The sequence below is a fragment of the Citrus sinensis genome, chromosome 7 (genome assembly GCF_022201045.2).
Source record: "Citrus sinensis cultivar Valencia sweet orange chromosome 7, DVS_A1.0, whole genome shotgun sequence".
Taxonomy (NCBI): domain Eukaryota; kingdom Viridiplantae; phylum Streptophyta; class Magnoliopsida; order Sapindales; family Rutaceae; genus Citrus; species Citrus sinensis.
In genome coordinates, this window is record NC_068562.1 from 15,350,014 (window position 1) to 15,363,287 (window position 13,274).

A 13,274-nucleotide genomic window follows, 5' to 3' on the forward strand; every position below is an offset into this window, starting at 1 on the left:
ATTCAATTTATACAATTTAATAACTAACATTTAGTTTAGTTCATTGAACACGTTTAGTAAAATTCATGAATTTATTTAATCAAGTATACATTATTTATTTGATGAATTTATTTAAATTCTATTGATTATATTTGTAAAATACAATGAATTTTCAGTCAATTAAATGTTAGTTCTTTGTACTGTGAACACACTCTATAAATTAATAAATTATTAATTTATTGATTAATTAATATCTCTCTAAATTAATAAATCTCTATGGTTCCGACATTATTAATTTATAGAGGTTATACTGTATGCTTAACAAACTTGCTGAGCTGGCATAACTTCTTAACAAACTTTGCTGACTTGTCTTTTGTTCACACGTGCTAACTGAGCTGCTCCTTTGACTGCAACGTGAGCTTCCTTAACACTTATTCCGTCTCGGTGGAGGATCAGGCCACAACGCGTTCCTTCTTGGAGCTCCAAGAGATAGTAAAAATGAAAACACTAGTAGAGGTAAAATCATCCTTGTTGCCAGCCCGACCAGTATAAAAAAAAGCATGTAATAACAGCGGAGAATCCCGATAGAGAAGAATGCCATCATCTAACGTACCACCGCGATAGATAACGCATAAGACGATTTGGAAAGAGCCCAATGATCAAGGGTTAGCCGATGCATAATTTATGAAAGCTTGTTTATGATGTCCAGAGTCGCGTATGTAAGAGATAGTGCCAACTTCCAATTACAACCCTTTACTCTGTAGGATCAGAAAGAGCAGGACTGGAATGCAAAGTAAGAGAATGATCAGCAGGAAATACATGGGTTACATTATTTCAAAGTAATATATACGGCGACTAAAAAGTCTAAATTACCCGTGAGAATTTTTATTTGGACAATTTTGACACTGAAAAGTACCTTTTTGCCTCCAAAAAGTAAACAAAAGTGGTGTAACGACTAATTTGACCATCGCATATTTTGAAAATTCTCATGGCAGAATTTGTAAAATTAGGAGTAAACGAGTGTTTGGCGCGTTCAAATTTGCAATCTAACTAAATTTTTTCAGCAACATCAAAGTCAGCCAAATTTGAAAATTGGAAAATTAACTTGCGGATATATATCTGCTATGCACTATAAACACTTGTTGGAAATATTTTTTTCCCATTAAAAATATTTCTGTAAAAGAAGTAAAAAATAAAAAGATCAATATTGGACATTTCAATATTTAAATCTTAATTTTAGTAGAAGAAACTCGACTGAATATGAAAATGACTAAAGTGTCATGTGCTAGCATGTGCTGGGCCACAAATAATGTAGGATAGTTTAGTAAATTCCCACATACCTTTTCCCAAGCAGTAATAAAAAATTAAAGATACCCACACAATTAAATGAACTACTATTAAGAAGTTAATAGTTTCTTGATTCGTTTAGTTGGTATATCCTCCCCTTAACTCTAAGGTAAGGTAGAGGGTTTTGAATCTCCCCAGTAATTGTGGAAATATATTATTATGTTGGACTTGAACAGTATAGGACTTTGATACATTAGGTGATTGTATATTTAAGTGGACTTTAATTGTATTAGACTTTGATTGAATTATATATAATACTTACAAAAACAAAAAAACTGATGCTGATAAAACACAAGATATTTTTAGTCAAGCTCTCCTTCAGTCTATAAATATCACTAGTCATCTAATTGTCCTCATTTCCTTTTTAGGTATTGCAAAAAAAATATAAATTGCTTTTGTCTATTTGAAGGAGAAGACAACAAAAATTATAAAAGATCAAATTTGGTGAGTTTAGTGGGAAGTTAGGTGAAAAAAATATATAAATAAAATAGAATTTTAACCATGCAATTTTATTAGCTTAAAAAACAAGAAAAGATAAGGAGATAAAAATTGCTGATGGCACTAAATAGACAACTCAATATTGATCACATATTTTTTAATAGGTCACATGTCACTAGATTGTAAATTCAAGGAAAGGTTGGAACAGAAAAGAGAAAAAAAAATGAGGATGCTAAATTCTAATCCACCTAAAATAAATAAAAACTTTAAAATCATTCAACAGCCTTTTAGTTTGTTTGATCTTACATTCTATTTTAATTTTAAAGTGGAGGGTTGAAGCCTCTATCATAGTTGTAGGAGTTTATCTTCTTTAATTTTCTCTATCGGACTTCTTCGTCTATTCTACAGTTGATTTAATCGATTATTTTCTATGGATTTCTCTATTGGGTTTATTGAACCTATCTATGCTATGGTGGGTTTTAATTAAGTATTTTCTATTATTTACTCCATTCGGCTTCTCTAGCTTTTTAGTTTTTATTGGACTTCATTTTATTTTTTTTTGGGGCTTATATGTCAATTAGTTATACCATTAGTTTTGAACTCAAAACATCTTATTATTATCATTATATTTTTTAAATAATCTAATTATTTAATAGTTAACATAAATTTAAATTTCTCCTGTAGAATTTAAATCCTAAACCTCTTATTTTCATTTAAGAGATTTAACTAAGGGAGTTAGCTATCAGCCACTTCCCAACAGGCAACCTTTACATACACACGTGCCAATTTCATGTCCCCACCATTTATAGTTATCAGCCCACTTGTGTATGTATTAGCCTCTAGTTGTTCACCCAATATGACCCCTAACTTGTTCTCTTACTGGAGACGATTCTTTTTTGTATTTACTTGACCAGCCAACTACGGGACGAACAGGAAACTATAATCTTTTGTGTGGGCGCCTCTCCTTCATGGGTTCTACCTCAATACAATCAAACAGTATTTTTGGCAACTCGAAACTGTTCGGCTTTAAATCATATATGCATGAGTTCGATAAGTTTTCAAATAACTTTATTTAATTGGCTGCCGAATTCGAATCCTAGCAAAAAAATCCTTAAAAAGTACATTTGAGTTTTACTTATTCTCTACTTAAAAAAAAATCATATATTCATACATCAGTTTATTATAAATTTTAGAAACAACAATAAACTGAGTAATGATAGTATCTGAATAATTAAATCTCACTTGAGTCCAAATTGGTGTGGCATTACTCTGTTAGATGGTGCAAAGTTAATTTTATCAGTTATAAAATTCATGAATAACACCAAAAAGTTAGAACTCAACTCTTGAAATCCCGAACATAATTGTAATAATTATGAAAAACTTTTTTATTTTTATTTTAAAGGAGTTTTGAAGAGATTTGAGTTTTCAAAACTGTGAATAAATTTGGAGCGATATAAGCGAGAGTGATTAACTAACGGTGGCTAACTTAAAAATCACTCGTTCAACTCCTACGGTTATCCTACTTGAGTAAATATGAAGTGAAAAAGTTGACGAGAGAGGTTTATTCAATTTATAAAAAAAAATGGATTAGTTGCCAAAAACGGAAATCAATTTAAATCAACTATTGGTCAACAAATTGGATTAGCCAATCGGAGAAGGGAGGTCGACAAATTGGATTAGTCAAACGGATGAGGACGGCTTTAGCAGTATATATATGGAATACTGGAGGACTAAGTGCAATACAAGCAAAATGGCTATTGAGCTTATCCTCATCCTCTTATCTCTCCCAATCTCGCTCCTGTTTCTTCTCCGAAAACACAAAAAGACCTTCCCACCAGGCCCTCCAGGTCTCCCTATAATCGGCAACATACACCAATACGATACCTTGAACCCTCCACGTTATTTGTGGGAACTGTCGAAAAAATATGGCCCCCTCATGTGTCTTCGTTTTGGTTCTTTACCAACACTAATCATTTCATCAGCCAAAATGGCTAAAGAGGTCATGAGAACCAATGATCTGCAATTCTCTGGCAGGCCAAATCTGACAGGTCAGAAAGCGTTTTCGTACAAACACATAGATGTGGCTTTTACGCCATATGGCAATTACTGGAGAGAGATGAGGAAAATATGTGTCATCCATTTGTTTAACGCTAATCGGTTGCACCAGTTTCGTCCTGTTAGAGAAAATGAGGTTTCCCGTATGATTGAAAAAATATCCAAATCGGCAAGTGCTTCCGAACCGGCGAACTTAAGTGAAATAATAATGTCTCTTTTATGTAACCTTATTTGCAGAATTGCCTTTAGCAAGAGGTGCGAAGACGATGACGGCCAAGCTGAAAGGGTTGGAAACAAAACCAGATTCCATCATATTCTGGCTGAAACTCAGGCCATGGCAGGGAGCTTCTTCTTTTCAGATTTTTTTCCTTTCATGGGTTGGGTCGATACACTCACAGGAAAAAATCGTCGCCTTAAAAAGGCTTTTGAAGATTCTGATAAATTCTATCAAGAGCTTGTTGACGAGCATTTAGACCCAAACCGGCCAAAAGTTGATCAGCAGCAAGAGGATATAATTGATGTTTTACTTCGAATTCGAAAAAACTCTGAGACTAAAATTGATCTGACGTGGAAACATATCAAAGCAGTGCTTATGGTAATTAATCTAATTTTTTCATTCAGCTTAGTTATTAAAGTTTGTGGTTGTTTCTATCAGCATTCTGTCAAATTTATTCTGTCTGAAAATCATTACTCATATAATTTTATCCTCGTACACCTCCCAGGACGTATTTGTTGCTGGCACGGACACGAGCGTAGCCACTCTTGTTTGGTCCATGACCAACCTAATGAGGAATCCCGCAACGATGAAGAAGGCTCAAGAAGAAGTTAGAAGTGTGGCAAAAAACAAAGGGTTTGTAGATGAAGACGACCTTGAGACATTACAGTATCTTAAGGCTGTTTTGAAAGAGACATTCAGGTTGCAACCGCCGGTTCCGTTGATCCCAAGATCAACAACAGAAGAGTGCGTTGTTGATGGGCATAAAATAGAAGCGAAGACACTCGCTTACGTGAATACATTGGCAATAGGAAGGGACAGTGAAGTATGGGATAAACCGGACGAATTCATTCCTGAGAGATTTATTGGAACAGATTGTGTTGATTTTCAAGGACAACACTTTCAGCTGCTGCCATTTGGTAGCGGCAGAAGAATTTGTCCAGGAATATCAATGGCAATGCGCACATTGGAGCTTGCACTTGCCAATCTTCTTTACAAATTTGATTGGAAAATGCCAGAAGGGATGAAGAATGAAGATTTGGATTATGATATTCTACCAGGTGTAGCCATGCACAAGAAGATTCCACTCAAGCTTATGGCAACCAAATTTATATGATACTCGTGATCTGGAAGGTTTAATTTGTAAAGCTTTCGTATGCATGCATGCACGCTTTTCCTTTAGTGAGTCCGAATAATGGATATGGTAACCTCATTTAGGGAAAAATGGGGGAAAAAAATTCTTTGAAAACGAAGTGCCAAATGGAGTTCAATGTCTTATGTAGAAATTGTTTTTAGTTAGTCAATATCTTTTCATCTTTTGTAATCCAATTCTTTTTACAGCAAGTTTAGTCCAGGTCAAATATTATTTGTTGAGCGTGATTTGAAGTCTATAATTTATTGTATTTGATTCTTTCCTATCTTAATGAAATGGAGTGCCATTGATTGTTTAGTGCTTGAGACTCCTTACTGGCTTATTAGAATTTTTTTTTTTTTTTGCAAAAATTAGTATATTTGACATTTATTCAATTAACAAATATATTTATCACTTTATTAAATATTAGGCATCCCTTAAATATAAATTACCTAAGGCCTAAGCACTAACCATAAAGCGTTATGTATTTAAAAAAAAAAAAAAAAAAAGCCCTGTTTTGATTATTAAGTGACATTCCACTGGAAACAGCAAAAAGCAAACTCTTCTTCACAGAACGGCGATTTCAATAAGCTTGCTGCCGCCATGTCTCATCTCCGATCAAAGCTTCTCCACATCCAAAATCATAACTCCACACCCCTATCTTCTGAATTAAACGCTCTCAAATAGAATTAGGACTGGTACCCATTGTTCATTCTAACTTCTCGATTGTGTGAAGAACTAAGGTAATTATTTCACTCTTAGTCTCTTTCACGCGATTTCTCGCTATTCAATGCCCTAAGTTTGATTCCGTCACTCGTAATGCCTTTAATTGATGAGCTTTTTGTTTATTGAGACTGTAAATTCACTCTAGGGTTTCAATTTCAGACAGCAATAGCATGGTAGCCTGGGTGATTTCACTGTTTAGTCAAATTGATAATTTTTTTTTTACTTCTCTTTTCATTTTTGTTTATGATGAAGAGTTTCAACGTTCTTCATCTTCATTTGCTTCTCAAATGTCAGGTGTTTTTTTTTTTTTAACTATGATTTTGATTATTTTTTTTCACTTCTCTCGTTCTAGTTGAGATAATTTTATTGTTATGCTTGAATAAATTGTTCTTTTAATCAATTTAGGGTTTGATTTAATTGATTCTAAGTCTCATCTTGGTTCCCATTCAAAAAACAAAGAACGCACAAATAATTTTCATTTTATTCTCAATTGTGGGCGTGTGATAATTTTGTCTCTTTGAATTAATTTATTTTATCTCGATTAGTACACTTCCTCATCGATTTTGATTGATTATTGTTTAATTAACCTAAGATATTATTTTCTTTCTTCTCTTCAAGCAGATTATTGCCTTGCTCCTCTCATTGATTCCAGTGAGAACGACACTTCCCCATTGATTCCACCAAGAACGATGTTGATTTCAGGTAATAATTGAATATGTACTATTTTCAGCTTGAATTTACTTGAGTCCCCTAATAGTAATAGGGATTTGAGATTTATTCCTTGTTGAAATTATTTTAGATTCTAGACTTGTTCTGCTATGGACATTACTTGAGATGCTTATGCTCACAAATTATAATCTCGTTGAAATTAGTTGAGATGTTTATGCCACTAATGTTCTGCTGTTAGCTACTGAGATGATCGGATATACTGTAGCTGGTGAATGCACATCCTAGATGTTTATGCCAATAACACATCTTTTTCTCTATATTTGTCTGTTGTCTTGTTATGCTTAGGGATGCCAATGGGCACCGTCCGCAACGGGTTTACCATTACCAAACCCAAACCGCACAAAATTTAAATTACCAAGCCCACTTGCAACCTGCAACGGGTTTTAATTTTTTTAAGAAAATCCATCTGCTGTAGGTTTTGACAATTACCAAACCCGCAATGGTATCCGGTAGATTTTCTGTGGGTTTGTACATTTAAAATCACAAATATTTAATAAATCAATTTACAATAATAGCCTTAAATTCCACATAATATACTCAATTTTAAATTTAACCAATGTAAATGAAAAATTAAAATTTCAACATCAATCCAACACAAATTCTCAAATTTAAGTGTAAAATACACAAACCCATTAAAAAAAACCACAAACTAGTATATAAAAATAACAATTACATTTCATATTATCATTCAACACAAGCTCCAAGAGAAGATTTTCATTTCATTCACCACCATTAGCACCCATCCAACATGATGCCTACAATAATTATTAAGATTAATATTTTCCAAATAATAATACTTTTCAAATATTAATCCAAAAAAATTATAATAATGAAATAATTCATGCATTAATTTAAAGAGAAATAGTCCATAAAAAATTAGAATAAGTATATAATAATCCATGAATTAAGTTAAAAAAACATAGTTCCTTACCTCACTAAAAATATCTTCATCTTCAGAGAATTTGTTATTTCCTACTTTATTAGAAGATTATGCATCTATAAGTAACAAGTATATCAAGAAAAAAGATAGATGATTATAAGTTTGTAACATATAACAGATATTATATTCTATTAGGTAAAAATACATTTTCATACCATTAAATTCAGCACACAATCAATTTTGAGCACACATTAAAGCCTCCAACATCTTTAGATGAAGTATACTACGATGTTATTTGGCACTTTGCATAATTGCATTATTTTCTTTATATATTTTTTAGATTTAAATGTTTTTAATTAAAATAAAATAAAAAAAATATTTTTAAAAAAACATTGTGGGTCTAGCGGATATCCATACCGGTATCCGTCAGATATTAGGTTAATACAAAATCCACTTGCTTCTAAGTGTGGGTTTCAATTTGTAATACTAAATCCGCCTGCAACCCGTAAAATTATCCGCAGTGGGTGGGTGTTGACAGGCGAGTTTGCGGGCACATATGTCATCCCTATTTATGCTATCTAAGTAAATAAACTTAATAAAACTTTTTTTTTATGTCAATGTCAAATTTCTGTCCTATTTCAATTTCAGTACCGAAATGCAATTGCTACATGAGTTGTGCGACTCGGTGACTATTAGATGAGCATTACAGAGTAGTGGTTTAGGTGAGAAACTACATATAGATCTAAGAAACAATACCCTATCCATAAGAAAATGACATTTTACTATCAAGTCTATGCAATGTCACTCTCATTTGTTCTAAAGGGAAACGGAGGAGATGAAATTCATTTATCATTGGGATCAAAAAATGTAGTTGAGAAGGAAGAGCACGTTCGAGAGTTAAGGACAACATGCTGGACTAACTATAGATTATTTTGAAATTATGTTTTGGCTTAAGCTACTCATGTCACCATTATATTTTCAAAATCTGAATGGGTTTCCATCTCTTTCTCTCAGTTTGTGTGATTGAAAGAATGGGTTAGTTTATTTGAAACCCCTAATCTTCTCCCCCAAATCTCTATCCTAATTTTTCTCAAACTCCTCTCTCTCACTTAAACTCAGCCTGTGAATCCTCTTTTATTCAAACTTATCTCCCCTTCATTTATCTCAAACTCAGCCCCTCATTCCCAAACTCAACCACAATTGTCTTCTTCTACTGTTCATCGTGCCACGGTCAAGCTTGTTGCCTCTGCGAAGCAGCTGCATCTCCCTTTACCGTCCTTCAAGTGCTGAAGTAGGTAAACACTTTGGACGATCCGATTCATATCTTCCATCATCGTCGCTCACTTCTTGTCTGACACAGATCTTGGCCATCATCGTCGCTCTTTTCATGGGTGTTTTATAAGTGGTTGAGGTGTGTTTGTAAGAATAGTAATTGGAAGATTTTTTTTTGTGAAGGCTGTAATAAGTAGTTTAGTTAGTTATTTTTTAAGGCAATTGATTGTTGAAGACAACTGAATAATGTAGAGGGATTTTAATATTTAGTTCTTTTTCATTTTACGTTTTGTGATTTTATGGGGAAAAAATTGGATTGTATTTTTTGAAATTATTGTAACCCGAATTTGTAACCTAAATCGAATTTAATTCGGATCGGTTCAGTTTGGATTACAAATTTGAAACCATTTGAATTTAGTTTGGGTTACAAAAGGACAACAAGTGAAAAAGATTAACCTGAAAAAGAATGATATTAAGTGCCCATGCAGATCGGTAATGTTGAATGTGGCTAATATGACTTTTCAGAAATGATTTTATTTAGTGATCATTAGCCTACCATGCTAGTAAATCTATAATTAATTTGTTTATCATTCCCTGTAAAAAAGTAAAAGTGAAGCTCCTTTGTGATTTGGTCAATTTGTTGTGGTTGTTGTACTGTACAATTGTGATAAATTTGCATGATATTAATATGATTAAGGCAAGATTTTTTGCCCCTATTTTTTGTTTCCCATCTACACTCTATTTGAAATGCAAGTTACGCAACTTAAGAGGGGGGGGGGGGGGAAATTGGGTTTTTAAAAATTATGCAATACAATTCGCACAACAAATTAATCTAACGCCTTAATGGAATAGAGAACAATAAATTCAAACAAGCATAAAAATAAAAGAGTAAGGGAAGAAAAAAATAAACACACGAATTTTTACGTGGTTCGGCAATCCCCGCCTACGTCCACGCCTCCAAGCCAACCAAGTTTGATGATTTCACTATCCAAGCCTCTCAAGGCTTCAAGTTCTTACAATTGACTTCCAAGGTGTCAATGAACCTTTACAATCAAGAGATTATCTCTCAATCTCTTCACCCCAAGTGTTTCTCACACTTACACATTCACAATTTGATAAGAAATGAAAATTACACCAAAACTCTCTTTAATAGTGGATATACAAATAATAGCTCAACAATGATTCAATCTATGATGATTTGCATTTTGGAAGCTCAATATATGTTGTATGATCTTATATTTGCTTGCATTAATTCTTAGAATAAAGTTTGAGTTGAGTTTTTATAGTTAAAGCCCGAAAACCAGCCGTTATAGGTAAATTCTCACGCCCAAGCGGTTAGCCGCTTGATTTATCCGGCTAACCACTCAGGAACAGTGATATTACCGTTATTTTTGAATTTTGCTACAGTAACACTGTTCACTAAAATTATATTGTGGCCCAAAACTGTCTATAATTATACTACGACCCAAAATGTCATAACACTTTACAAATAGGTCCAATTTCAGAATTTTTTAAGAATAGTTGTCTTTCCAAAACTTTCAGAAATTATGATATGGCCCCAAAGATATTATTATTTCGCAAAAAGATCATTTTCAACATAATATCCATATTTTTTAAAATTCTCAAAACCTTTCACTTTAATCCAAAATATTCATAAATTATAGTATGACCCAAAACATTTCAAATATTTGTAAAAACGTCCAAGTCTGAAATTTAATAATAATATTTATTAAAATCAAAGATTTCAAAACTTTACATGTAAGTCCAAATTACTCAAAACCACAAGGTACTTTATCTTATAAAAATAAAACCTTTTACTTTATAAAAAGTAATTAATTAAATTAATCTCTTGAGCTTCTCAAATGTTAAATCATGCATCAATTAAATCATACCGGCTTTACAAGAATTTATCACACTAATTTATCCGTTGAGCTCTAAACTTTATTCTTGATTTCGCCGTTGTCCGTTGAGTGTCTTGAGCTTGATTTCACTTGATTCACTTGCATAAATATTATCTTTCAAAAACTAGTGAAAATGTAAAATACAATATTTATTATTTTTACTTAAAACACATGTTTGTTATTATCAAAATTACATTATGTGTAGCCCTTTAGGCTAACAATCTCCCCCTTTTTGATGATGACAAACATCTCATGTATTTTGACATAAAACTCCCCCCTAATACACGACATACATGACTTCAACTTATAAATCAATTTTAAGAACAAACTCCCCCTAAATATATGATCTGTAACAATTTGTAAGCTCTCCCTTAATATTTCATAACCGTGCACAAATACTTTAAGATCAAAATACATATTATATGTCTCCGTATTCAATACATGATCTCTCCCCCTTCATCATCAAAATTACTAGAAATTCATGCTAAGACCGATAATATGTTAATGGTTAATCGAGAAACATGAATATATGGCCAATTAAAAATTTTAACCAAAATGATATTTTCCAAAAACTTATCATATGTATCTCCCCCTTTAAAAAAAATAAAAGATAGATATATGCAATTTGAAACAATATCATAAAAAATAATTCAATGAAGATATTACCCATTTTGTGCGCGCAAAAATTTCGGTAGAGTCTCCCCTTAAAAATGAACAAATCCTCAAATACACAACGTGGTTAAAACACTTCCATATAAGCTTAAACAAGTATAACAAACCAACAACTCCATCAAGTCATCAAGCAACACATAAAAATTAAGCATATAATTAATCAAAGAGTTATAATATTCCAAGAATCCGAAAACATCATCCAGATGTAACATATCCAAAGATCAAATAACAAGCATCCTTAATCCACAAATTAAAAACAACATATCCAAATATCAAACAACAAGATGTCATCCACAAATGAAAAACAACAATGCATGGAGAGATGTAGTGCAGAGTGACAAATGAAAAAATAAAAATAGAGTGCTAACGAGATGGTGGATGTGATGAAGAGGATGGTGGTGGAAATCCAAGAGCTGCAAAAAGTTGTTGTTGACCATCAAGAAGCTGCTGCTGTTGAGCAAAGAGACGCTCTCGTTCGGAAATAGACTGAAGTTGAAAAGCTTCAAGCATAGACTGAAGTTTGTCTTGCCGCTCAGAAAGTGAATCCACTTTAATTAACAGTTGCTGCAACGGATCCTCAGAGTTAGCTGAAGTAGAGTGGGAAGGGCCCTCGGAAGGTGGAGGACGTGAGAGATATGGAGCACTAAGATCATGAAGCAAGTGTGGGGGACGGACATCGTTAAAAAAACGATGATCTGAAGGAGCAAGTTCTGTAACCTTTTTGTTTCTTTGATCTTTATGCCAGCTATCATCCTTCCAATAAAAACCCAGATTAGTGATTGAGTCATCGCCTAATTCCCTCGAATTCAAGGAGATTGACTCGGTTATAGGGACACGAAAATACTCTAGAATTCGGGTAATAATACTAGCATATGGAAGGGATCGTTTGGCTAAGCTGTGAGTACTAAGCATATGATGAAGGATAATATACCCAATATTTAGCACCCTCTCCTTTAGAATGTAGTCCAAAATGGCTACATCTAAACGACTAACTTCATCCGCATGACCAGACCTAGGAGTAATAACATGATAAAGAACATAATGAAGGATTCGAGTTTAAAGAGGTAAGGCTTGAGATTTTAAAGGTGAGTTACAGAACGTAGTGGACAAATCACGCCGTCAATAAATTTTTCGAACGGCATTTTCAAGTGAAAACCAAGGTTCTTTGATTTTGGCTCTAGCACTATATAGTTCCAATCCCTCATTTGGAGTTCCAAGCATAGAATTTAGCAAAGCAACATCAAATTCAATATGAACTCCCCCAACATTAGTAACAATTCTATTCGAAACTTCCGTATCCATATTCGAATAAAAAACCTTAACTAAATTTTCATCGTAATGTTCATTAACAACCAACACATTCTTCCATCCCATAGCAATAAGGAAATATTTAAGAGATTTATCACAAATTTCTAAATTCTCCATATTACTGAGATTGACAAAATAAGGAGTAATGACTGACCTTGGCTTGAAAATGTCGAGAAAACGTTTCCAAAGTAGGAGTCATGGAAAATGAATCAACATAGATTTTGAATTATCGCCATGATCATCCTTATGCTTCTTGGCCACATGTTTTCCCTTGGACTTGTCACCACGCGCCATTGTTGGAAGAAAAAAGAGCTTAAAAAAGTAATTTCGGGTTTAACAAAATTTGAGTGAAATGGATTTGTTTGAGGCAAGAAAATCAATCCTAGAGATGAATGAGGCTAATTTATGATGTAGATTGAATTAGAAATGGACTAAAGGAAGCTTGAAAATGAAGAGAGAGAAACGGGTAGAGTGAGAATTTTTTATTTTGGGTTTTATATAGAGAATTGATGAAATGTTGTTTTAAGAGTGAAAATTGAAGGAGTATTGGATAAATAATGATTTGAGTGGTTGATTTTAACAAGAAAATGGGTGAGAAATGAAGAGATTTGAGAAAGAAAA

The 13,274-nt window shown here is 33.1% G+C and overlaps 1 protein-coding gene across 1 annotated transcript; it reads left to right on the top strand.

Moving 5' to 3' along the window:
• The first annotated feature begins 3,514 nt into the window (after window positions 1–3,514).
• LOC102619689 (cytochrome P450 83B1-like) lies at window positions 3,515–5,483 on the top strand. The gene is made up of 2 exons (XM_015526543.3): window positions 3,515–4,414; window positions 4,542–5,483. The coding sequence occupies exons 1-2, from the start codon at window positions 3,515–3,517 to the stop codon at window positions 5,148–5,150; spliced, it is 1,509 nt and encodes a 502-aa protein (XP_015382029.2). The 3' UTR covers window positions 5,151–5,483.
• The last annotated feature ends 7,791 nt before the right edge of the window (window positions 5,484–13,274 follow it).